A 26,467-nucleotide genomic window follows, 5' to 3' on the forward strand; every position below is an offset into this window, starting at 1 on the left:
CTTTGGAAATCAGAAGCTGTTACTTAAAATCGAATTCTTTTTTGGTGACATTAAAGGGCTTTTATTTTTCTTAAAATACTGTTTTAATCTTGAGTGTTTATCAGAGAGCACTGGGTCCCATCTTTTTTTAGAGCAGAAAATGTCTGTTGTGTCCTCTACTCTACAAGCCTAGAAACCAAGGCTCTGAGTGATAAAATTATTTCTAGACCTTCGCTGTCCACTGTGGCAGCCACTAGCCACATGTTGGTTGATTAAATTAAATACATAAATATTTGATTTTTTGGTCTCCATGGCCATATTTCATGTGCTCAGTAAGCACATGTGGCTATTTAAATAAAATTAAATTGAATAGGATTAATAATACCAATTCCTCTGTCACAACAGCCATGTTTCAAGTGCTCAGTTGCCACATGTAGCTCCTGGCTTCTGTGGTTGATGGGACAGCGCTGCTGTTTAAACAGAGCCTGTGAATGGGGGTTTTCATTTGCTATTCTAGGGAATAGCAACCGTTAGACCTCCTTGACCAGGATGGTTTAGAATATGGAAAGCCAGGCATTTTCATGTAATAACTTCTTAGAAGGAGCTTCCTGAAGCTCAGCTTAGGGCATACTTGCTGGTAATCACTGCTTCAGGCCCTGGGGGCTTGGAGGGGAAGCAAAGATGAAGTGATAAGGTGTCTCTGCCTAAGGAAAGCCAGCATGGTTCAGATAGGTCATATGAGCAAATAATGAGGGCAGAAGGTGATGAATGCCCAGAGGTGAGCAGATAGGGGCCTGGAAATTGAAGAGTAGGATTGCACTCTGAGAGCAGGAGGCATGGTGAAGAGGTGGTGTTGTGGTGGGCCTTAAAGTAGGGTTAGGACTTGAGCTTGGGGAATTGGAGGTAAGGATGGCAGCAGCAAGGTTTCTGGGTGGATGAAAATAGAAGCACCGGCTGTCCTGGGCATGTCCATTGTATTGGAATTGCCACGTTGTGTTGTGTTACTTTGCTTTTCTTCTCCACTAGACTTTGAGGTTGTAAAGTTCAGGGACTGTTCCCTGGGCATTTTCAATGCCTCGAACAGTAGTTTCTCCCTCCATAGTACCCAATAATCATTTGCATTGCATTTTTATGTCTTAGTTTCAATCCGAGTGGAATGTGCCATGATGTTAAATGCCAGTTAACCTTAATTTTACCTGGTTTGGTAACAGTTGTAAAGGATTAGATTTGCATCTGTGCTTTTTGATAAAGTTCGCTAACAATCATGATTTTTAAAATAACTTCTTTGAGAGATAGTTCACATACCGCAATTCACTCATTTAAAGTGGGTTCAGTGGTTTTTAGTATTCACAATTGTGTGACTATCAGCATTCAATTTGAGCACATTTTCATCACCACAAAAGGAAATCCTGTACCCATTAGCAGTCACCACTAATCTATGGATTTGCTTATTCTAGACATTTCTTTTTTTTTTTTTTTTTCTTTTTTTTTTGAGACAGAGTCTCGCTCTGTCGCCCAGGCTGGAGTGCAGTGGCGCAATCGCAGCTCACTGCAAGCTCCGCCTCCCGAGTGTGCGCCATTCTCCTGCCTCAGCCTCTCCGAGTAGCTGGGACTACAGGTGCCCACCACCATGCCCGGCTAATTTTTTTTTTTTTTTTTTTTTGTATTTTTAGTAGAGACAGGGTTTCACCGTGGTCTCGATCTCCTGACCTTGTGATCCGCCCGCCTCGGCCTCCCAAAGTGCTGGGATTACAAGCGTGAGCCACCGCGCCCGGCCTATTCTAGACATTTCATAGACTGTAAGCTTTTTCTTCCCCCTTGGGAGACAAGATCTTGCCACCCAGGCTGGAGTGCCGTGGTTTGATCATAGCTCACTGCAGCCTTAAGCTCCTGGGCCAAAGCCATCCTCTCCCATCAGCCTCCCGAGTGGCCAGAACTACAGGCACACGCCACCACGCCCGGCTAATTTTTGTATTTTTTTCTAGAGACGGGGTCTCGCCATGTTGTCCATGCTTATTTTTGGCTGCTCTTACTTAGCTTAATATCCTTAAGGTTCATCCATATCGTGGCCAGTAGTCGTTCCCTTTTCTTGCAGAATAATATTCCATCGTGTGGAACTTCACCATGATTTAGCAAAGAGATATGCAGGTTCTTAGGATTGTGTCATCTGTAATAGGCTTTAGTCAGTATTTTTAAAGGGATTTGAACTTTTTTTGTAGTTAGGAATATGCTTCACTTACTAAGTTGAGTTAACTGGGGGCCAGGTGTGGCAGTTTATACCTGTAATCCCAGCACTTTGGGAGGCTGAGGCTGAGTGGATAGCTTGAGCCCAGGGGTTTGAGACCAGCCTGGGCAACACGGTGAAAGCTCGTCTCTACAAAAAATGCCAAAAATTAGTCAGCCATGATGGCGTGTGCTTGTAGTTCCAGCTACTCCAGAGGCTGTGGTGGGAGGATTGCTTGAGCCCAGGAAGTTGAGGCTGCAGTGAGTTGAGATGGTGCCACTCATATTCCAGCTTGGGCTGGTGGGAGGGAGGAACCAAGGTCAGTTGAGGGTTCCATCAGGGGAGCAGAACTGTGGGAAAGGGATACGGGGATTTATTACTGGGATTTTACCGGACACAGTGGTGGGTGCATCTGGGTCTGGTGCTAGAGCTGACTGACGTCTGCAGGGCATGCAGTCTTCGAGAGGTGGTAGGTGGTAGAGGGGAGCCAGGCAGTGCTGTACTCCAAAGTGCCTGTCACCATGTCCAAGCCTCCAGGGCAGTAATGGAGCCTAAAGACCCTGGAGGCAGAGAAACCCCCAGGCATAAGGGCATGTGGCAGCTGCTTTACTCTCATGTTCCAAATTGCACACTGAGGGTTTCAAAAGTGGGAGCTATGCAGGGAGGGGCATGGCATGCCCACCTAGCTGAGGCAGCGTGGCACAAACCCATCACGCAGTCCCACATCTGGAATAGCTAAGCATTTGATGGCAGGATCCTGTCCTACTGTTATTTACCATATAGAAATTAAGGGCAACCTTAAATATTTATTGATTGAAAAACAATAAGCGAACACCGGTAATCCCAGCATTTTGGGAGGCCGAGGTGGGTGGATCACTTGAGGCTGAAAGTTCGAGACCAGCCTGGGTAACATGGTGAAACCCAGTCTCTTCTAACAATACAAAAATTAGCTGGGTGTGGTGGTGCATGCCTGTAGTCCAGCTAATCAGGAGGCTGATGTGGAACAGTCGCTTGAACCTGGGAGGTGGAGGTTGCAGTAAGCCGAGATGGCACCACTGTACTTCAGCCTGGGTGATAGAGTGAGACCCTGTGTGTGTGTGTTGGGGGGCGGGGGGGCGCTGTGGAACAACAATAAACCAGCACATGGTAATGTTGTATAAAAGATAATTATTTTCCAAAAGTGTATTGAGAGGAATGGCATTGCTTTACATTTTTGTGAATTTCTTTATTGTCTGTCGCAATAGAAGACTTCTTACCTGCCTGTGCGTTCAGTCAGCTGCAGTGTAATTTTAATTAAAATATGAAAAAAACCCAATCTTACAGACATATACCGAAAAAAACAGGAGGAATGCTTTAGTAGCCTTTTTGGATGACTATTTTTTTTTTTTTTTTTTTGAGACAGAGTCTCGCTCTGTCGCCGGGGCTGGAGTGCAGTGGCGCAATCTCGGCTCACTGCAAGCTCCGCCTCCCGGGTTCACGCCATTCTCCTGCCTCAGCCTCCGAGTAGCTGGGACTACAGGCGCCCGCCACCGCGCCCGGCTAATTTTTTGTATTTTTTAGTAGAGATGGGGTTTCACCGTGGTCTCGATCTCCTGACCTCGTGATCCGCCCGCCTCGGCCTCCCAAAGTGCTGGGATTACAAGCGTGAGCCACCGCGCCCGGCCAAGGATGACTGACTATTCTCAGATACTACAGCAAAGCAAAACAAGTGCTGACTTAATGGAGGTTAACTCCCCCCCTCCCCGTTACCTTAAGTTCGTCATGCACTTTCAGTGGATTTTTTCCAGTTGCATTAATTGGCCATTTGGAAAATACGGATTCATCAAGTTGTAGAGGTCTGCTAAATGTTGATACATTTTATTATACAGTTATGTTAAAAAGTTGAGTTTATATGCCCAGACATCGGCATTGTTGGAAACCCTGCTGCTGTTTGCTCTGTAGGTGGAGCCTTTTGTGTGCTGGCCGTTGGTTGAGTGGTGGAGCGTGAGTGGCTGTGTGGAGGCTGCCTTTGCATCTGCCGGCGTGTGGCGCTGGGGTACAGGCCAGTGACCAGACTATCGGAGGTGTGCATTTGCCATGCCTGTGTGCTCTTCAGAATGCCAGTTCAGGTGTTCTGACTTTTTAGTTGGGTTGTGTCCAGCTGTTGAGTTTTGTGAACTGTTCATATATTTGAGATTTGAGTCTTTGTAAGATATGCGATTTGCAGATATTTTCTCCTGGTCCGTAGCTTGTGTGTATTCTCTTAACAGCTTCTTTCTGGAGCAGAAGTCTTTCTGGAGTGCAGTTGATCAACAGTTTTTTTTTTTTTTTTTTTGAGACGGAGTCTCGCTCAGGCACCCAGGCTAGAGTGCAGTGGTGCGATGTCGGCTCACTGCAAGCTCCGCCTCCCGGGGTCACGCCATTCTCCTGCCTCAGCCTCTCCGAGTAGCTGGGACTACAGGCGCCCACCACCACGCCTGGCTAATTTTTTGTATTTTTAGTAGAGACGGGGTTTCACCGTAGTCTCGATCTTCTGACCTCGTGATCCGCCCGCCTCGGCTTCCCAAAGTGCTGGGATTACAAGTGTAAGCCACTGGGCCCGGCCTAGTTTTTTTCTTTTTAGAGTTGCGGTTTCACCATGTTGACCAGGCTGGTCTTCAACTCCTGGCCGCAAGTAATCCTCCTGCCTCAGCCTCTCAAAGTGCTGGGATTACCGGCGTGAGCCACTGCCGCCTGCCGTTTTTTTTTTGTTTTTTTGTTTTTTTGAATCTTGCTTTTGGTATTATGTCCAAATATTTGCCCCACCCATCATGACAGATGTTTTCCTGTGTTTTCTTACAGTCTTACGGTTTTACATTTCATTGTGAGCTACGTTTTGTATAAGGTGTGAGGTTTAGGTTGAGAGTCTTGTGGGGGAGGGGCTATAGAGTCCAGTTGTTCCATGGTTCCATGACTTTTGTTAGAGACTGTCTTTGTCCATTGAATTGCTTTTGTACCTTTGTCAAAAATCAAATGGTATCTGTTTCTGGACTCTTCCATTCTCCCCTGTCCGTTCCTTTGCCAGCAGTGCTGCCTTGATTATGGAAGCTTCACAATCGGGTAATGTGATTTCTCAATCTGTGCTGTTGTTTTTTAATTTTTACTTTTTTTTTTTTGGCAATGGGGTCTCGCTGTGTTGCCCAGGCTGGTTTCTGACTCCTGGCCTCAAGCAGTCTTCTTGCCTTGGCTTCCCAAAGTGCTGGCATTATAGGGTATGAGCCACCACACCCGGTGGATCTGTGTTATTCAAAATTGTTTTACCTACTCAGTCTTTTATTGTTCCATATAAATATTAGAATCAGCTTGTCCATAGCTATTAAAAATCCTGCTTTTTAATTGGACTGTGTTTAAATGTATGGATTAATTTGGGGAGACTATCTTTACTGTGCTGTCTCCCACTCCATGGGCACGGTGTGTCCCCAGTCTCAGTGATTTTACCTCTTACGAATGGCTAGCATTCACAGTACATCACTAGTGCACAGAAATGTTCAAGGTGTCTGTTGGTTTATAGGTTGAACTGTTCCCCAAGCTCCCACTACCCCATGAACAAATAAAACAAGATTTCCTTTGCTACTCTCTGGACAACTAGTCATCCCAGGAACTTTTTATTTGTTTGTTTGTTTGTTTGTTTGTTTGTTTGTTTGAGACAGCAACTTGCTGTGTTGCCCAAGCTGGAGTACAGTGGCATGGTCTTGGCTTACTGCAACGTCCACCTCCCAGGTACAAACGATTCTTGTGCCTCAGCCTCCCGAGTAGCTGGGATTACAGGTGTGCACCACCACACCTGGCTATTTTTTTTTTTTTTTTTTTTTTTGAGGATGGAATTTTGCTCTTGTTGCCCAGGCTGGTGTGCAATGGCAGGATCTCGGCTCACTGCAACCTCCGCCTCCCGAGTAGCTGAGATTACAGGCGCCCGCCACCACGCCCAGCTAATTTCTGTATTTTTAGTAGAGATGGGGTTTCATCATCTTGGTCAGGCTGGTCTTGAACTCCTGACCTCAGGTCATCTACCTGCCTTGGCCTCCCAAAGTGCTGGGATTACCGGCGTGAGCCACTGCGTCCTGCCCACCCGGCTGATTTTTGTATTTTTAGTAGAGGCAAGGTTTTGCCATATTGGCCAGGCTGATCTTGAACTTCTGACCTTATTCCACCTGCCCCCGCCCCCCGAGCCTCCCAAGTGCTGGGATTACAGGCATGAGCCACCCTGTGCAGCCGCCAGGAACTTTTCAAAATACCTTTGACGCTAGTTTTTCAAAAGATCTGACAGCCCTTGAATTGCAGGTGTTCCATGAGAGTCTGCGTAGGTCCTCTCTAAAGGAGATTTAAATCTGAATGGTGGTCTGTGTCTCCGGTGGCCTAGAGTAGACTGGCAGCCTGTGACATGGTGCAAAAGAAAAGAAATAGTTTTCTTTCTGTACTAGGTTGTTCCCATTTGTGGTTTTATTCAAATAAAGGAAACTGTTTGAAGTTGGTTATGTTTGACTATTTTTAAAGGACTTAAATTAGCACAACCAAGAGTTTGTATAAAAATCTCCTTTCTACCTCTGACCTCATCCCCAGTCCCCAAACTGGCCTGTGTTTTCAAATAATTTTTAGGGAAAAACAGACATTTAAGAGAGGAAGCTGCTAGTTAGTTGCCAAGGTGTAAATGGACCTTCCAGGCCACAAATAGCCCAGGCAATTCCTTTGTTCCAGGACTCTGGCCTCCTCCTGACTCCAGGAGGGCAGCTGTTGCACCCCCTCTCTCAGCTGCCAAGGGGGTGTCAAGCCTCAGCCAGCATTTTGGCTGTGCTTTTTTTGCACCTCTGTTGCTCTGCGTATTTTTGCTTTTGTTTTAAGAATAATGCATATTCCCAGAAACATTCAAACATGCAAGCAAAAAGGCAAGAAGGAGAGTTTCTGTTCCTCAGAGGGAACTACCATTATATACTTGATGTATTATGGATACTGTCCCAGTTCATTCTTTTTTGTTTGTTTTTAATTTTAGAGATGGGGGTCTCCCTGTGTTTGCCCAGGCTGGTCTAGAACTCCTGGATACTGCCTCCCCTGCACCTTACAGTTTTGCCTTAAAACCCAGTTATTGTAGAATAAGCAATAAAATAAATTTAATAGAGAAATGAAATTTTAAAAACCAAAATGTTTTCCTGTAAAAAATTAAACTTATGTTTAATTTAAAGTTGTGTGTCAGTGCAGGAAGCACTGTTTGTGTTTATCCCCAGGCATGAATGCTCATTTTCTTGGGGAATGGGTTTTTGTGGTGACATTTCAAAATGAGTGAAAGGACATTCAACATTTTGGTTTTGATACATATTGCCTTTGGGAAGGACAGTTTAACTCTCAAAAAGTGTGTTCCCGTCAGCCATTTGACACTACCCATATGCTAGACCTTCAGTACTGGTGGGCATCTCCATTGCTTTTCACCATTAATCCAGCAGAGGAAGAGTGGTATCCCATGTTAACGAGGGAAGTGGAGCCTGTTGGTTAGTCCTTTGTGTTTCTCATGGCATTGGGGCCCTGCATTCTCGGTGTTAATCCTTTGGCTCTTGTGTGTCACAGATCCCCATCCAGGTGGTGGCATCCTTTGCCCTAACTGCGTCTGTGTAGCTCGGTTCCGGCCATGCGTGCTGCGACTTCCACTTGCGTTGTGCTGCACAGTTGAGCAGATAATCCTGTTTCTTTTGTGAAGCAAACCATACATGTAGGAGCAGTACAGGCATAATTATAAGCTCTGTACTTGTGCTGTATTTTAAACCCGTCAGTGCGCGACACAGCATTAAAACCAATCATCAGTGTTTGGATAGGCACTTTTGGTAGTTAGGATGATCTCTAGGGAACAGATGATTTTTACATAATGAATCTAAACTGAAAGCTCCAAACAAATAGTTTTATTTAAGGATCACATATTATATGTGGCCTTCTTTGGGGCTTGGTTTTCATATAGCTAATTTACATCAGGATTATTTCAGCATATAGAACAAACCGTCAAAGTGGGTCCACTTCGAACACTCAGGCTCCACTGCCTTAAAGCCAGGTGGGTGGCTGACCTCAGGGCCCGCAGTGCCTGAAAAGGCACAGGACTGAAGGCAACCTAGCTTAGTAGGACAGGACTGTCCCCTGGAAATGGCTTTCCAGCCAGCCTAATGAGGGTGCATATGGCCAAATAACTAGAGTGTATAAAATCACAAAGTGGCTGGACGTGGTGGCTCATGTCTGTAACCCCAACACTTTAGGAGGCCGAGCTGGGAGATTGCTTGAGGCCAGGAGTTCAAGACCAGCCTGGACAACGTAGTGAGACCCAATCTCTACAAAAAATACAGAAACTAGCTGAGTGTAGTGGTGGGCACCTGTAGTCCCAGCCACTTGGGAGGTTGAGGTGGGAGGATTGCTTGAGCCTGGGAGGTCATGGCTGCAGTGAGCCATGGTGTCAGCACTGCACTCCAGCCTGCCCAACAGAGCGAGACCCTGTCTCAAAAATAAATAAGCCATAAGCCAAATATTGTTAATAAGACCAGGGGAATTCAGAGTTACTTAGGAGGGCCCCTGTTTTAGAGTACACAGGGATCTACTTTGACAGGCTGGGGTGAGGTGCGGGTGGTCACACCCTCACAGTCCTGCAGAACAGCAAAGGAGCTTGTAGGGAGATCCCTAGCATGTGATAAGGGTGGGACAAACCCCACTGCTGTGATATTTGGCAAGGGCTGGCACCAGGATTCCCATGCTGGGGCTGTCTCAGGTCCGACAGAGCTCTCCACCAGGCATCCCAGTCACCCCGAGTGTCCCAGTACCTCCCAAGGACACGGATGGCTTCCTGTTCATTGGGTGGAGCACCTGCTGGGAGGGAACATTTTAGAGTGAAGTTAAGAATCCTTATCATGGCCTTCAAGGCCCTCCACAGCCTAGGCCCTGCCCACCTTCTACTTCCCACCCACCCCCTTCCCACTGCCCTGTTCCTGTTCTTGTTCCTGTTGCGGTTTGCTCTACCTGGACGGCACTTTTCCATCTCTGGCAGGCAGGCTTCTTGCACTCTGTGCCTGCCACCCAGTTGTCTCCTCCTTCATGACTAAGGGACATGAACCAGCCCCGTGGCTGTCACTGTGTGCCGTTTGCCCTCTATTGCAGTGATCACCAAGGGATTTGCCTCCCACTTTCTAGTGAGCACCAGGAGACCAGGGGGCTTGTCCACCCAGTTCCCTACCGAACCCTGGGCCCAGCCATGCTTGGGGCACGTACAAGTTACTGGACATGTCGGTTGACCGGCGAGAAGTGGGTGGGCTCTGCTGAACTGCGGCTGGATATACATGCCTTTACCCCTCAGGTCCTTCCTGCCTTGAAAAATAATGTATTAGGCTACAGAATAAAATGCTGCCTTTGTTAAAAGAGTTGTTTTTTTTTGTTTTGTTTTGTTTTTTTGAGACAGAGTCTGGCTGTGTCCCCCAGGCTGGAGTGCAGTGGCACCATCTCGGCTCACTGCAAACTCTGCCTCCCGGGTTCACGCCATTCTCCTGCCTCAGCCTCCCAAGTAGCTGGGACTACAGGCGTCTGCCACCATGCCCTGCTAATTTTTTTTGTATTTTTAGTAGAGACAGGGTTTCACGATGTTGGCCAGGATGGTCTCGAACTCCTGACCTCGTGATCCACCCACCTCGGCCTCCCAAAGTGCTAGGATTACAGGCTTGAGCCATCGCGCCCGGCCTAAAAGAGTTGTTAACTGCAGACTGCAGGATATATAGGGTATGTCCACCCTTTAGGGGATGCATGAAATCCTAGCTAGTGGCAACAGCTTAGAAAGGTGCTTTCAGGATTATTTTTGAGCATAGTTGAATTTTTCCACTTAGGTTCATGTTCTGGAATTGGTTCCTTCCAAGAGGTTTCAGGTGTCCAGTCAGGCACAGAGAGCGTGAGGGCTGGGAAGTATTGGGGGGGGGTCCTCATGGCCCATGGGCATGAGACATGGGCCCCATGTGAGTGGGGCAGCAGCTTGTTAGCAAACAAGGACAGTGTGGCCTGGCCAGCACCTACCACTTTCCAACCAGTGGCTGGAAGGGGTGGTGAACCTTGAGTCCCTGAGTGCTGGACGAGAAGAAGGGTCCTGGGGTGGGAGGAGAGATAATTATTTCCTGCTGTTTCTGACTTGATTGTATCCTTTTATGACCTTCACCCCCACTTGATTACCTCCAGGTTCTGGAGACTGTATATATTCCAGGTTCTGGACACTGTATATAAGCGATTTTCCTGCCTCAGCCTCCCGAGTAGCTTGGATTACAAGTGTGCACCACCACGTCCGGCTAATATTCCAGGGCCCTACCTGAAGCCAGCTTGAGCTTCACCTAGGAGACACCTCGCAGAGGGGATTGATCTCACTCCACAGCCTCTGATCTTTCCCACTCCCTGGAAATGTCCAGAAGATGGCTGTCAGGAGCTTCTTAGGGAGTGTGGTAACTCCGTCTTTATTGGCTACCGCCATCGTCCCTGTTTCTGTGGATGCCTTGGGAGCTCACAGGCTCCCACCTCTCCCTTCCTGATGCGGGGGCCATTGCTGTAACTGCCCCACCTCCTGCCCTGGGTTGCCTGGTCCCAAGGTAACCCCTGCCCTCCCACTCTGATCAACAGCCCTGATGGTGGCACTCAGCTTCTTGGACATTCCTAGTACACCTTCTGCCTCTCATTGTGTTCAAGAAGCCGAAGAGTTCTCCTGAACACTGTGCTGGAGCTCGCCAGAGCATTTGGTGGTGTTCTGGTTCTTGGATAACAGTGTTGACATTTGCCATTGGACAAAGCATGGTTAGCTACTTGCAGAGGCCAGATGTGTATATGACCTGGTTATAGGATGTGTAGACAGGTGACCTGGCTATAGGATGCATAGATAGGCAGCAGAATGGGGAGCCACAGGACAGAGCTGTTTGTGGGAGCATCATTTGGAGTCACAAAAATAAAATAAAAAACCTGGATGGATGTCCAACAACGATAGACTGGATTAAGAAAATGTGGCACATAAACACCATGGAATACTATGCAGCCATAAAAAATGATGAGTTCATGTCCTTTGTAGGGACGTGGATGAAACTGGAAACCATCATTCTCAGTAAACTATCGCAAGGACAAAAAACGAAACACTGCATGTTCTCACTCATAGGTGGGAATTGAACAGTGAGAGCTCATGGACACAGGAAGGGGAACATCACGCTCCGGGGACTGTTGTGGGGTGGGGGGAGGGGGGAGGGACAGCATTAGGAGATATACCTAATGCTAAATGAGGAGTTAATGGGTGCAGCAAACCAACATGGCACATGGATACATATGTAACAAACTTGCACATTGTGCACAGGTACCCTAAAACCTAAAGTATAATAATAAAAAAAAAGGACAAAAAAAAAAAAAAAAACCTGGATGGAAACAGTCTTTATTTTGGAGACAGAGTCTTGCTGTGTCACCCAGGCTGGAGTGCAGTGGCGTGATCTCAGCTCACTGCAACCTTCGCCTCCCTGGTTCAAGCGATTCTTGTGCCTCAGCCTACCAAGTAGCTGGGATTACAGGCATGCGCCACCATCCTCAGCTAATTTTTGTATTTTTAGTAGAGTCGGGATTTCACCGTGTTAGCCAGGATGGTCACGATCTCCTGACCTCGTGATCTGCCCGCCTCAGCCTCCCAAAGTGCTGGAATTACAGGCGTGAGCCACCGCGCCTGGCCAGAAACAGTCTTCTTTAGGGGAGTGGTTGATAAATCATGACAGTGTTTTGGAGTTACTAAACCTACCCACATAATGCGGATAGTATATGTGTTTTCCTTCATGAGAAAAAGTGCATGCACAATGTACATAATATGTACATATGAACATTACATTGAGAATGCCTGGAGGCGAAACATTCATGGTTTCCTTCATGTTAGCAGTCGGGGAAGGCCAGTTGATTTCTCCTTATTCATGTTTGCATCGTTGCTAGCTAACATTTGCTTGCTTGTGTTTACGTCTTTCAGAACTCAAAAGTAGAAATAAATAGAAACCAGGACCAGTCAAATATTTTCATAGCAGCTTTATTTGTGAATTTCCTGTATCTGGAAAGGACCCAGATGGGAGCAAGTGAATGGTGAAATGGCGATCCATCCCTGCCATGATATCCTAGAATACCAGAGAAAGGAACAACTCATTCCACACTGTGTCCATTTATATAGCATTGGTGAAGTGACAAGATCCCAGAGATGCAGAACATATGAGGGTTGCCGGGGATGATGGGGGAGCACGCACGCCAGGGTGGGTGGTCATAACAGGGCCACCGAAGGGATCCTTGTGGTGTTGGAACTGTTCAGGAACTTAACTGTGGTGGTGGACACACAAATCTACACACAAAATAAAATTGCAGAGAACTAAATACACATAAGTACATGTAAATGTGGAGAAATCTTCATTGGGTTGGTGGGTTACATCAGGACGCTGGCTGTTGATACTGCAGGGTAGTTTTGCAAAGTGGTGCTGTAAGGGGAAACTAGGAAAAGGGTACGTGGTCTCTCTGTGTCCGTTGGTATTAATGGGGGATTGGTTCCAGGACCCCTCTCGGTATCAAAATCCACAGATGCTCAAGTCTTCCTCATACAAAACAGTGTAGTATTTGCATATAATCTTCACACATCTTCCTGTATGGTTTAAATTATCTCTAGGTTTGCTTATAATATCTAATATAGTGTAAATGCTATGTAAATAGTTGGTAGACTATTGTTTTGGAAATAATGACGTGGAAAAAAATCTGTACATGTTTAGTACAGACTCCCCTCCCGCCAATTTTTTTTTGAGACGGAGTTTCGCTGTATCGCCCAAGCTGGAGTGCAGTGGTGTGATCTCCGCTCGCTGCAACTCTGCTTCCCGGGTTCATGCCATTCTCCTGCCTCAGCCTCCTGAGTAGCTGGGACTACAGGCGCCTGCCACCGTGCCCAGCTAATTTTTTGTATTTTCAGTAGAGATGGGGTTTCACCGTGTTAGCCAGGATGGTCTCCATCTCCTGACCTGGTGATCCACCCGCCTCGGCCTCCCACAGTGCTGGGATTACAGGTGTAAGCCACCGCGCCCGGCCCCCCGAGTGTTTTTGATGTGCAGTTTGTTGAATCCACAGATGTGGAAGACTGACTGTATTATTTCTTAAGACTGCGTTTGAATCTACAGTTATCTCAAAGTTTAATCAAGAAAAGTTTAATCAAGTCAGTATAGTATGGTGTAGTAGCAGTCCTACAGGAATCTGGGTTATTTTGGGAATATCCATATTTAAAAGCATATGTAGTCAAAGAACTTCAGCCTTCTCGGAGTGTCGTGCCTGTTTGCTCAGGACTTTTCCATTCTTCCTGCCTAGGGCCTCTTTTGGCAGTGCCTTTGCCAGTCCAGCTGTCACCCTGGTCTGGTAACATTGGGAGGATATTCTGCCCTACCTTACCCTGGAGCCAGTGACGATTACCTGAGAATTGTACAAGGCCTGGCACATAATAGGGGCTCATTGGAGTTACTGATTCATGAAATACTTAAGCAGATGGTAGTTCCTTCTCACGTGGTCAATATTTTCTCTCCCCCTCTTGCGCCCACGGAGATGCAAGCTCCCCAGACTGGCGACAGGTCTCCTGAGCAATTCTCTTGTCCAGTTGTCTCCTGGCATCTGTGTGGGAAGTGTTTTGTGTTTCACCTCCCAAACTGCTTTTTTGTCTGCCTTGAATTGCTTGAGAATTTAAGCCATGCTCTATGTAGGTGCATAGTGCTGACATTTTTCCTTTTCCATTTTTTTTATAGCCTATTTAGAGACAGGGTCTTACTTTGTTGCCCAGGCTGGAATGGCAGTGGTGCAGCCGCTGCTCTCTGCAGCCTTTACCTCTCACCTCAGCCTTCCAAGTGGCTGGGATTACAGGTGTGCACCACCACACCCAACTTACTAATTTTTTTTTTGAGACAAGAGTTTTACTCTGTCCCCCAGGCTGGAGTGCAGTGGCGTGATCTCAGTTCACTGCAACCTCCGCCTCCTGGGTTCAAGTGATTCTCCTGCCTCAACCTCCCGAGTAGCTGGGATTACAGGCATGGGCCACCACGTCTGGCTAATTTTTGTATTTTTAGTAGAGATGGGGTTTTGCCATGTTGGCCAGGCTGGTCTCAAACTTCTGGCCTCAGGTGATCTGCCTGCCTCAGCCTCCCAAAGTGTTGGGATTACAGGCTTGAGCCACCCTGCTTGGCCCAGATTGCTTATCTTATACACGTTGTTTCCTGTTAATCCTTTTTTTAAAAGACAGAGTCTCACTGTTGCCCAGGCTAAAGGGATCTTCCTGCCTCAGGGTCCTAAGTCCCTGGGATTACTGATGTGTGGTAAGGTGCCCTGAAATTTTTCACTTACATCAATTATTCCTCCTGGTTGTTAGGCTGAGAGGGCATTCTACTTTGCCGTTTTAAAATTAGCTTTTAATTTTGCAGTAATTCTAGATGTACAGAAAAGTTGCAAAGTTATGACAGAGCTCCTGTGTGACCCCCACCGACTTTCTTGGGTTGTTAACAATTTCTCTCACTGGTGTTTGATCCAGTGTTTTAAACTAGAGTTCATCACAGCCAAGGAACTGGCACTGGTGTGTTACTGTTAACCAGACTCAAATTCTTTCAGGATTTCACCAGTTTTTCCATTAATATCCTCTTCTGTTCCTGGACTGCCTTATCTAAATTGATGTTGATTGAATATGTTTCTGGTCCTAAAGACAAGGCTTCTGTGGGATGCTTTAAAAAATAAAAAAGAATGCTGAGATAGAGCTCCTAGAGATTCTATGCAGTCACTCTGATGTGGGTAAGAGAACCTCCCCCATCCCCCAGCAGACGCCACTGCAGAGCCATGCAGAGATGGCTGGGAACCACAGGATTGGGCTGGAAGGTGAGTCAGGTTTTCAGGTTGGGCTCCTTATGCTGGTGATGGATGGAGATAACCAATACTGACATGTCTCAGCCAGACTTCTGAAGTATATTTGGGGCTATACATCTAGAAATTGTATCAGTAAAATTTATATAAAGATCACTGCTTTCTAATTTACCTCTATAGCCTCTATTTTAAGTCATACATTTAAATGAGGTCAGTGTGGGGAGAGGAGATGAGAGGTCAAGAGAGGACCATGCAAAAGCCAGAGGGAGTTCAAGGTGAACTGATGGGGGTGGGGTGAGATTGGCTGTAGGGCACCATTTGAGCCACCCAGAGACCAGGTGTTGGCTCGTGCGTATCTGCCGTAATAACAGCTGTAGCTTTGATCACTAGGTTGTCACTATTGGAAGGATCAGGGGGGCTGAGTGGAGACACCTGTGGCTCAGAGGCTGAGCTGGATCTTCATGGACAAGGCACCACCTGGTGGCAGGACATGGACTTTTAGTTTCAACACACCAGGGTTTTATTGTGTTCACAACCCCCGCCTCCTGCCAGCTTTTTGGGGGAGGATTGATAAATCTTTGTGAAGTGGCAGAAAACATCAAAGCCAGCCAGTTGGAATCTTGCTTATTGTGATCTGTTATCTCAGGAGTGAGATTCGGGTGCTGAAGTGGTCTACCTAACTTCTATAGCGATTGGGAGGTGTTCTCTGGTGGGGTAACAGTTCTGTGTTATGACATCACAAATGGAATTCATGGGGAGGAAAGCTGGGTATAGGAGTAGGTGCCCAGTAGAGCAGGTGGGAATATAGGCCCTGGAACTAGCCAGGGAGCCTACTTGGTGTTTCGAAAACATATTTTCTGCCTTTTCATATACATATTGCATTAAAAGGCCTAGCAATCACCAATAATGGAGACTGTCTTTTATTTCTGGGTGGGATATGCATATTATGGGATGGTAATTTCTTTATATCCTACAGACGTTTTTCATCCATGGCTTGTCTGTTTGACATTGCACATTGTCACTTGTGTTTGCCAATCATGTCCCCAGTCTTTTTTTTTTTTTTTTTTTTTTTTTTTGAGGTGGAGTCTCGCACTGTCGCCTGGGCTGGAGTACAGTGGCTTGATCTCAGCTCACAGCAACCTCTGCCTCCCCAGTTCACACGATTCTCCTGCCTCAGCCTCCCAAGTAGCTGGGATTACAAGCATATACCACCACACCCAGCTAATTTTTTGTATTTTTAGTAGAGACGGTGTTTCACTATGTTGGCCAGACTGGTCTTGAACTCCTGACCTCGTGATCCACCCGCTTCGGCCTCCCAAAGTGCTGGGATTACAGGCATGAGCCACAGCGCCCGGCCCCCATTCTTATTTGAGATAATTTTGTGTCAAAAATAGTGCCATAGTCCAGGCATGGTGGCTCACGCCTGTAATCCCAGCACTTTGGGAGGCCGAGGTGCGCAGATCACGTGAGGTCAGGAGTTCGAGACCAGCCTGGCCAACATGGTAAAACCCCGTCTCTGCAAAAATACAGACAAATTAGCCGGGAATGATGGCAGGTGCCTTTAATCCCAGGTACTCATGAGGCTGAGATGGGAGAATCACTTGAACCCAGGAGGCTTGAACCAGGGAGGTTGCAGTGAGCCGAGATCACACTATTGTACTCCAGCCTGGGTGACAGAACGAGACTCTGTCTCAAAAAAAAAAATTAGTGCCTTAGCTCAAGTGTTTGGCCAAATCAGTTCCCAAGTCTTAAAAACTTCCGAAAAAGTGGGATATAAAACTTGGTATTACATCACACTTACATGGCAGTAAATGTATGTGCATGCCAATCTTGTACATCTGTCTTGAACAACAAAAGAAGGCAGCCTTATCGTTTAAGCTATTTCTAGAAGCCTAGTACAGATTTCTTGTGTGTGTGGCTGTCCTGTGCTTTCATCATTTACTTCTGGACCAGGGATTTACCATGTCTTAATTAAAATTTTAATCCTCTTGTGGAGCTAACTCATTTATGAGGAGCTTTTAAAAATGGGATCTCCTGCCCCTGGGAGCTGGGCTGGAATCACCTTGGCGGCTGCTTGGGCACCCATAGGGCTGTTGGTGGCCAGGACCCACCCCTTATGTACTCGGTGGCCAACCAGTGGCCTTTTGCCATTTCACAGCCACTGGCCTTGACCACTTTCTCTGCACCTGTCAGGTGGAAAAGGGCAGATTGGCCAAACCAACTCAGATGTGTTAATTTAGATGTAAAAGCTGGGGTCTTGCTCAGATTCTGTGGCAACCGCAGAGCTCTGCTTGCTTTGCTTTTTCAAGGCCAACTGCAGAGAAGCCCTAACTTCGCACAAGAACCATTTCAGAAAATAATAGGCTTTCTTGGCCAGGTGCGGTGGCTCACGCCTGTAATCCCAGCACTTTGGGAGGCCGAGGCGGGCGGATCACGAGGTCAGGAGATCGAGACCATCCTGGCTAACACGGTGAACCCCCATCTCTACTAAAAAAACACAAAAAACATTAGCCGGGCGCAGTGGCGGGCGCCTGTAGTCCCAGCTACTCGGGAGGCTGAGGCAGGAAAATGGCGTGAACCCAGGAGGCAGAGCTTGCAGTGAGCCGAGATAACGCCACTGCACTCCGGCCTGTGCAAAAGAGCGAGATTCTGTCTAAAAAAAAAAAAAAAGAAAAGAAAATAATAGGCTTTCTTTAGTCATCACACTGCAGTTAATCGCACTGCTGAAAAATGGGGGGTAGAGCTTACACATTTCCCCCACCCCATCCTGTAAGATGTTACGCGCTCTTGAATTGGTTTTGGTTTTTATTATTGCTCTAACTTTTGTAGACGATGCGGTCTCTCTCAAGTCACCCAAACAAGCCCTTCTTTGAGCTCTATTCTGAATTCACTTGTGTCTTAGTCTGATTTTACTGGACCTCGTGAAACCATAAGCTATACCTCAGAATTACAGAGCAGTTGTAGAGTTCAATTGTTTTCCACGCTTTAGACTGCTTACACTTAACATATGATCCTGATTTTAGACATGAAGTTTTATGTACAGAAAATGAACGCTCATTTTTGCATCCATGCATTAAAACCATGTTTTAAAGCTATTGTTGTAGGATAAGTTTGAACCAAGGAAGTTAAAAGTACTAGGTGTACCTCTAGCAAATTACTTCTAAGATTTATAGGCCAGGCGTGGTGTCTCATGCCTGTAATCTCAGCACTTTGGGAGGCCAGGACTGGCAGATCACTTGAGGTCATGAGTTTGAGACCAGCCTGGCCAACATGATGAAACCCTGTCTTTACTAAAAATACAAAAATTAGCTGGGCATGGTGGCACACGGCTGTAATCCTAGCTACTTGGGAGGCTGAGGCAGGAGGATTACTTGAACCCAGGAGTTGGAGGCTGCAATGAGCCGAGATCACACCACTGCACTCCAGCCTGCGAGACAGAGGAAGACTCCATCTCCAAAAAAAAAAAAGGTTGTATAGGCATGGCAGGGTGGCACATGCCTGTAATCTCAGCATTTTGGGAGGCTGGGAGGGGTGGATTGCTTGAGTCCAGTTGAAGACCATCCTGGGCAACGTTGTGAAATCTTGTCTCTTTAAGGAAGAAAGAAAATTGTAGCGCATACACATAGTGTGAGTGTGTGCATATACAGTGAAGAAACTCTACGTTGCTTCTGTGTAACCCTAATCTCTAGTAGGTTCTTATGTATCCTGCTGTTTCTGTAGACATCTTTTGAATTTTATAAAGGGAAATATGAAATTATATATTTCTATTTCAACACAGCTCTCTCCTTTTCTAACAGAGGTTGTATGTGATACATATCGCTTGGTACCTGAATTTTTTTGTTTTTAATAGAGTTGGGGATCTCACTAATTGTCCCGTCCTGGCCTCCCACAAGTGCTGGGATTGATTATATAGGCATGAGCCACCGTGCCTGGCTAAATTTTTTTTAACATTCCATTGGGAGCTGGGCGCGGTGGCTCAGGAGTGATCCCAGCACTTTGAGAGGCCACGGCAGGTGGATCACTTGAGGTCAGGAGTTTGAGACCAGCCTGACCAACATGATGAAACCCTGTCTCTACTAAAAATACAAAATTAGCCAAGTGTGGTGGTGCACACCTGTAATCTCAGCCACTTGGGAAACGGAGGCGGGAGAATCGCTGGCACCCCGGAGGCAGAGGTTGCAGTGAGCCCAGATCTCGCCACTGCACTCTAGCCTGGGCAACAAGAGCAAAACTCCATCTAAAAAAAAAAAAAAATTCCATTGGAATGTGCCATAATTTATTTAATAGGCCTTCATAGGTTTTTTTTTTCCTCTTCAGTTAGTATATAAATATATTCTTAAGTTTAAATATATGTTACTTCTTAAAAATTTTTCATCTTTAAATATCACAGATAAGGCACTAGCTTGCTTTGTCCATCCCCAGCCCTGTTCCCTTCTTGCCTCCTCCACTTTCTAGGGCCAGTCACTGTCCTTGGTTTACAATTTATAAATAATATAAAACTTCTTTTTTTTTTTTTTTTTTTTCTTGAGACGGAGTCTCACTCTGTCGCCCAGGCTGGAGTGCAGTGGCGCAATCTCGGCTCACTGCAAGCTCCGCCTCCCGAGTTCACGCCATTCTCCTGCCTCAGCCTCTCCGAGTAGCTGGGACTACAGGCGCCAGCCACCACGCCCGGCTAATTTTTTGTACTTTTAGTAGAGACGGGGTTTCACCATGGTCTCGATCTCCTGACCTCGTGATCCGCCCGCCTCGGCCTCCCAAAGTGCTGGGATTACAAGCGTGAGCCACCGCGCCCGGCCTAATATAAAACTTCTTAAAGATTTGATGTAGTTCTAGGAAAATGAATGTGGATGAAAGACTTTTCAGAGTATCTGATTTTTCTTTTTTTTTTTTTTTTAATTTAGCACATATGTTTGATTTAGAGCATTTGAGCTAGTTAACCAGCAAAAAGACATTTTTCCTTTTCTCCGTCTTGTGTCTTGAGTGTACATCTGAGTTCTTTTCCTTAACCCCCTTCCACAGTATTTCTGTCAAGACATGATGGTCTAGGGACTAGTTCAGAAGTATGTATATATGTTTTCAGAAATAAGCTTTAAAAATAATAATAAATTGAAATGAGGTCTCACTATGTTTCCCTAGTTGGTCTCAAACTCCTGGGCTCAAGCAGTTCTCCCACCTTTGCCTCCCAAAGTGCTAGGATTATAGGCAATGAGCCACGGGTCGGACCAGAAATAACTTTTAATGCATCATTAATTAAGTGTATTAAGAGACTGTCAACACTGAAATTGATCTTTAATGTCTTAATCTTAAATGTCTGGATGGTAATACCTGTTTCTTGGTATTTTGAATGTTTTGAGATGCTTGGGTGGCGGGGAGTACCATTTTATTCAGGAATTATTGAAGAGGTTTATGATATAATCTAAGCATTGGGGTTTTGGAGAGTTCCTGGAGGAGGAAGTGAGCATGGCACTGTCCATGGTGCTGAATCAGATTACTTGCTGGTTCCAATGGCAGAAAGGCTTTGAAATTGTGCAGACCACACACACAACTACCTGGCTGTTAAAAAGCACATCTCCTGTCTGCAGTTGAGATTCTTAATTTCTGTTGGTGTCCAATGCACCAGGGAAAGCCAACTGTGTGGGCAACCGTGGGACCAGCATTAGTTGCAGTGAGCTATTCTAATATGTGGAAAAACAAATTGATTTAAATGGGACGTGTGAGCCTAGGTAAAACCTAAGAGTCCTGCTGTGATTATTCTGCTTGTAGAATAACCACCCGTGTCACTGTGAGAAATTTATGCTTTGAAATTAATGAAAAGTGATTGGAATATTGTTGTAATTTACACCTTATTTGCCAGTGGTAACTTAAAATGTTTTGAATCCGAACTTGAGTTATATGTGTTTTTCAGCCCAAGCATTTAGCATGCATTTAGAGTGATCAAAGAGTTTTATCCTTTCCTAAATACTTTCCAGGCTCTTTACATAATTATACAGTAATTGTCCACTGACACCTTGAGGATGATGATTTGATGTTTTAAGACATTGGCCATGGGTGGGCGATCCCAGCACTTTGGGAGGCCAAGGCAGGTGGGTCACTTGAGGCCAGAAGTTCGAGACCAGTTGACCGACGTGGTGAAACCACATCTCTACTAAAAATACAAAAAATTAGCTGGGGTGTGGTGGCACGTGCTTGTAATCCCAGCTACTCAGGAGGCTGAGGCAGGAGAATGGTTTGAACTGGAAAGGCAGAGGTAGCAGTGAGCTGAGATTGCCCACAGCACTCCAGGCTCAGGGACAGAGCGAGACTCTGTCTCAGAAAAAAAAAAGAAAAAGAAAAAAAAAAAAACAGATACTGGCATGTGTTCATGATGAAAAAGTTTAAAATATTTGTTTTAATGTATACCATTTGCATATGTTCAGCAATCTTCACAACAAAATTGCCTGTAGAGTTGTTTTAATTACTAGGAAACCTATACTAAAATAATGACTTTGCACAATTAGATAAAGGTTCTTTACGCTGATTAGCTATTGTAAAGTAAGAACTACCTAAGGAATTTTTTTTTTTTTTTTTTTTTTTAATTTGAGTCTGAGTCTCACCCTGTCGGCCAGGCTGGAGTGCAGTGGCACGATCTTGGCTCACTCACCCTCCGCCTCCTGAGTTCAAGTGATTTTCATTCCTCACCCTGCCGAATAGGTGGGATTACAGGCATGCGCCACCACACCCAGCTAATTTTTGCATTTCTAGTAGAGACGGGGTTTCACCATGTTGGCCAGCCTAGTCTCAAACTCCTGGCCTCAGGTGATCTGTCCGCCTTGGCCTCTCAAAATGCTAGGATTACAGGCATGAGCCACCATGCCTGGCCTACATAAGAGATTTTACATAAAAAGTTTTGTGCAGAATATCATTGCAAATAAAGCCAATTACAGTGTGGTATAGCATGTTTTCAAATTCCATTTAGTGTTTTGAAACAACGAAAGTTTATACATAGTAAACGTTAGTATAAATATTTTTTGGATTAGAATGAACCTTTATTGTGGTACAATTGGAATTTATTAATGATTAGGCAACATCAAAAGTATAAGTTTATATTTTGCTTATTCCATTAAAGCCATAAATGTAAAACTCGTGGAATTTCTTTTTCTTCTTTAAAGCTGGAGATACAGATGACCCACCAAGAATTACTCAGAACCCTGTGATCAACGGGAATGTGGCCCTGAGTGATGGACACAACAACGCGGAGGAGGACATGGAGGATGGTAAGTGCCTGTGGTTCGCCTCCTCGCAGCGGGCGGAAACCTTTCAGAAAACAGATTCAGATCCATGTTTTTTCCTTGGGTACTTCTGAGCTTGAGTGTAGCTAGTTTTCAGGAGGCTGTAACTGAGGAAAATCCTGTTTGGGTTTTGAGTTTCAAGATTGCCTACACCATTTCCAGGTAAGTAGAGTCTCCCTAGCCTAGGCGAGGAGGTGTAATGTAGGTTTAAATGTAATAGGTGGGTATTTACTCATGCCTGCAGGTCTCCAGCCACTGCTAGTATTGGGAACAACAAGCATGTCTTACTCTCCTTCCTGTTTGTTTGCAGCAAGATACGTGCAGACATTGGAACTTGGCTTTCCATTGCATTCTCATTGCAGGGTGTATATCAGTTGATGATAGCTGAGAATCCCTCCCCGCTCCTGTTAGGGATGAAATCAGATTCAAGCTTTGGCCTTCATTTTCCCTCACTGAGTTTTGGTCTATAGCTTCTCTGTGAGAAAGCATACTCATATGTATGTGCATGGACATTTTTTGTGTAGGAAATCAGTTTTTTTCTTCCGAGACCATTCCTTCTTTAAATTTATCAGATTAGTGACCTCAACATTTGCAAGGTCACACTTGTGAGTAGGGAGCAGCCAGTAATTGCAGTATGCAGCCCCTGGAGTCTTGAGTGTAATATGAAACCATGTTCTGTCAAAAAGCATGTCCATCAATCCTCATGAGGGTTGTGTCCTTCCCAGGGGAGTAACGGGGCAGTTGAAAGAAACCATCAGTCACGGGCTGCACCACCAGAAGGACTGCTGTTCAGACCTCCTGCCAAAAGTTCAGCCTCCATGAGAAACTGCAGCCGTAGTTGAGAGTTCTCTCACAGTGCGGTTTACCCCTGGCAGCTGGCTGAGGCAATATCTGAGGAAGGTAAAAAGGCGTGGTCTAAACCCGCTGCTTTGTTACCTGTGGAGTGCGCTTTCCACCGTAGACAAGGGCAACGGTGTGGGTGTGGTCTCGCTGGTTGTTGGGCTTTTGGAGGTTTTACTTCAGACATCAGAGATGCTGAAAGCGGTTGAGTGAGTGCATTTGGGAAGGCATGGCCAGCTCTGAGGCGCCAGGTGTGCGTTTGGGATCAATTCTAGCCACTTGTGTAGCAGTGACAGACCCTGCCCTATCGGAGCATTCCCGGTGTAGTTCCCACAGAGCAATCTGTTCCAACATTTCCCTACTTTTTTTTCTTTTTTTTAGGGGGGAGGTCTTGGGAGGAGACATAGATATAGGGCAGAGCTTCTCAGCTTCTCATGGCAACTTGGATAATTCTTGGTTGTGGGAGGCTGTCTTGTGCATTCCAGGATGCTCATGGCCGCTGCCCCCCGCTTGCAGTCATGACATGTCTCTAGACATTGTCAGGTGTCTCCTGGGGAGAATGACTTATGAGGGGACAATATGGGTAATAGTCCCCTTCCTTTTGAGGTACACTTCACTAAATTAGTAGACAGTGGTCCCACGCCATAGGACCCGAAAGTGGAAATGCCCTTCTTGTGACCTCCTTGATGGAAAAAGCCTATAATCCGAGAAGGTTGAGTAATCTTCAGTAGCACCTTTCCTTGGTTTGGAACTGTGGTTGCAGTTGAAAGACCCAGCATGTGATATCTTTCTGATGGCAAAGTGCACGGGAGGGAGGTGCTCCTGACTGTAGGAGAAGAACTTGTAGCTGAGGGCAGCGTTTTCCAGCTGCAGTACAAATTGCGCATCCCTCTTCTTCAGGGGATAAGTGTGTTGTGAAAAATGCACAGGATTCTAGGAAGTTGGAGATGTGCTGGGCTAAACAAGCTTTATTTACCGTCATAAATCTCAGGGTTGTCTTATCAGAAGCAACATAAATTGCTTCTCCAAAAGAAGTTTTTGTTAATGATTCCCTAAGACTCTGAACTTCAGAGCTCCCCTTTTTTTGAGTGTCCTGTTTCCTTGAGTGTTGAGTGTCCATTTCAGACTAGGACACACAATCTGGGAAGCACCTCATTAGAAGTTTTGTCTGTATCCAAACTATCAGCGACTTGACTGATTTGCACAGAAGACTTCTTAGTAAGGGACATTTCTTGTGTAAGATGCTAAATAGCTAATGACAGAAAGAGATGGGAGACATATATAGTTGAGGAAGAAAACTTATTTAAAAATCCTGTTAACATAGAATTATTGGCAAGTATCAGAATTATCTTTTACTGTATCTACTCATTCTACTTTTAGTTCCTCGTTCACTGCTTTTCGTGAGATAACCAAGGAAGTACCGCCATGTGTGGCTAATTGTTTGTAGTGATGGGATGTCACTGTGTTGCTCAGGCTGGTCTCGAACTTCTGGGCTCAAGCAGTTCTCCTGCCTTGGCCTCCCAGTGTGTTGGGATTATAGGCATGACCCATTGCACTTGGCCCAAGGAAGTTTTATTTTATTTTATTTTGACATAGGTTCTTGTTGTGTCGCCCAGGCTAGAGTACAGTGGTGAGATCTCAGCTCACTGCAGCCTCCACCTCCTGGGTTTTTGCGGTTCTCCTGCCTCAACTTCCCGAGTAGCTGGGATTACAGGCACATGCCACCACGCCTGGCTGATTTTTGTATTTTTAGTAGAGACAAGGTTTCACCATGTTGGCCAGGCTGGTCTTGAACTCCTGACCTCAGGTGATCCACCTGCCTTGGCCTCCCAAAGTACTGGGACTGCAAGCGTGAGCCACCAAGGAAGTTTTAGAGCAAATATGGCCTCTGAAGATCTAGATGGATCTAGATTTAGAATGTTGTTCTCCATGAAACTAATTTGTGGGGATTGACTAGGACTTGCAAGAACTTGTGTTAGAATGAAGATCTGAACTTTGCTAAAATCACTGCAACAGCACCATTTGGAGAAATTTCATCCCAACCTTTCTGATTCAAAAATTTGAAGTATTGTGTTTTTCTTTAACTTTCTTTCTTTTTTTTTTCTTATTTTTCTTTTTTTCTTTTTTCTTTCTTTCTTTTTTTTTTTTTTTTTGTTTGAGACGGAGTCTCGCTCTGTCGCCCAGGCTGGAGTGCAGTGGCGCAATCTCGGCTCACTGCAAGCTCCGCCTCCCGGGTTCACGCCATTCTCCTGCCTCCGCCTCTCCGAGTAGCTGGGACTACAGGCGCCCGCCACCACGCCTGGCTAATTTTTTGTATTTTTAGTAGAGACGGGGTTTCACCGTGGTCTCGATCTCCTGACCTCGTGATCCGCCTGCCTCGGCCTCCCAAAGTGCTGGGATTACAAGCGTGAGCCACCGCGCCCTGCCTTTTTCTTTTTTTCTTTTTGGCCAGGCTGGAGTGCAGTGCCGCAATCTCGGCTCACCACACCCTCTGCCTCCTGGGTTGAAGCGATTCTCCTGCCTCAGCCTCCCAGGCAGCTGGGACTACAGGCGCCTGCCACCAGGCCTGGCTAATTTTTTGTATTTTTAGTAGAGACAAGGTTTCACTATGTTGGCCAGGCTGCTGGTCTCGCACTCCTGACCTCATGATCCGTCTCGCCCACCCCGGCCTCCCAGAGTGCTGGGATTACAGGCGTGAGCCACTGCGCCTGGCCTACCCTTCTTTTTGCAACTGAAGCCCAGGCCGGTCCATTGGCCTTTGCCCTGGGAGGATAAAATTGGTGTAACAAAGTGCACAGTGGGAACTTCGTGCTGTAGGTAATTGTCACTGCCCCTGCTACAAGAGTCTCCAGGGGCCAGATTGGAAGGTAGTGAGTTATCAAGGAATCTGGTTGAGGATTTGTGGTGACACCAGTTTGCGGAAGTTTGTTGCTCTGTCATTTACAATAAAAAGAAGCATGCGGTAATAAAATGGTACTCTGCTAATGTTAGTGGCATCGAGGCAGATTGGAGTCTTTGTGGCATCCAGGCAGATTGGACTCTTTGTGCATGAAGCGCTAATTTTGCAGTGAATGTGGGTGTCCTTGCTAATCTCTAGTATACTTGGAAGTTGCAAAAAATAGTACATAGGATCCAGTGTACTGTTAACTATTTTCTTGGGCAAAGATCTCCATCGACTCAGTCTCATGTAATAACTCGTGGGAGGACAATCTGGCTGACCGTATCTGTGAAAGCTGATTTCCAAGTCCACTTCTCCTTTTTATTGGCCCTCCTATCT

General features: G+C 45.9%; 1 protein-coding gene across 3 annotated transcripts in view; it reads left to right on the forward strand.

Moving 5' to 3' along the window:
* USP7 (ubiquitin specific peptidase 7) overlaps positions 1–26,467 on the forward strand; it is a 75,159-nt gene that overhangs the window by 13,535 nt on the left and 35,157 nt on the right. Inside the window, exons 1-2 of one of the 3 annotated variants that reach the window (XM_055240745.2) lie at positions 14,988–15,097; positions 22,231–22,335. In XM_055240745.2, coding sequence (XP_055096720.1) covers positions 15,067–15,097; positions 22,231–22,335 — 136 coding nt within the window. In that variant the 5' untranslated portion in view covers positions 14,988–15,066. Of the gene's footprint in view, positions 1–14,987; positions 15,098–22,230; positions 22,336–23,075; positions 23,251–26,467 lie in introns of those variants that run through there. The other 2 variants (XM_055240744.1, XM_055240743.1) reach the window with 2 other exon arrangements.

This window comes from Symphalangus syndactylus, chromosome 14 (genome assembly GCF_028878055.3).
Source record: "Symphalangus syndactylus isolate Jambi chromosome 14, NHGRI_mSymSyn1-v2.1_pri, whole genome shotgun sequence".
NCBI lineage: Eukaryota > Metazoa > Chordata > Mammalia > Primates > Hylobatidae > Symphalangus > Symphalangus syndactylus.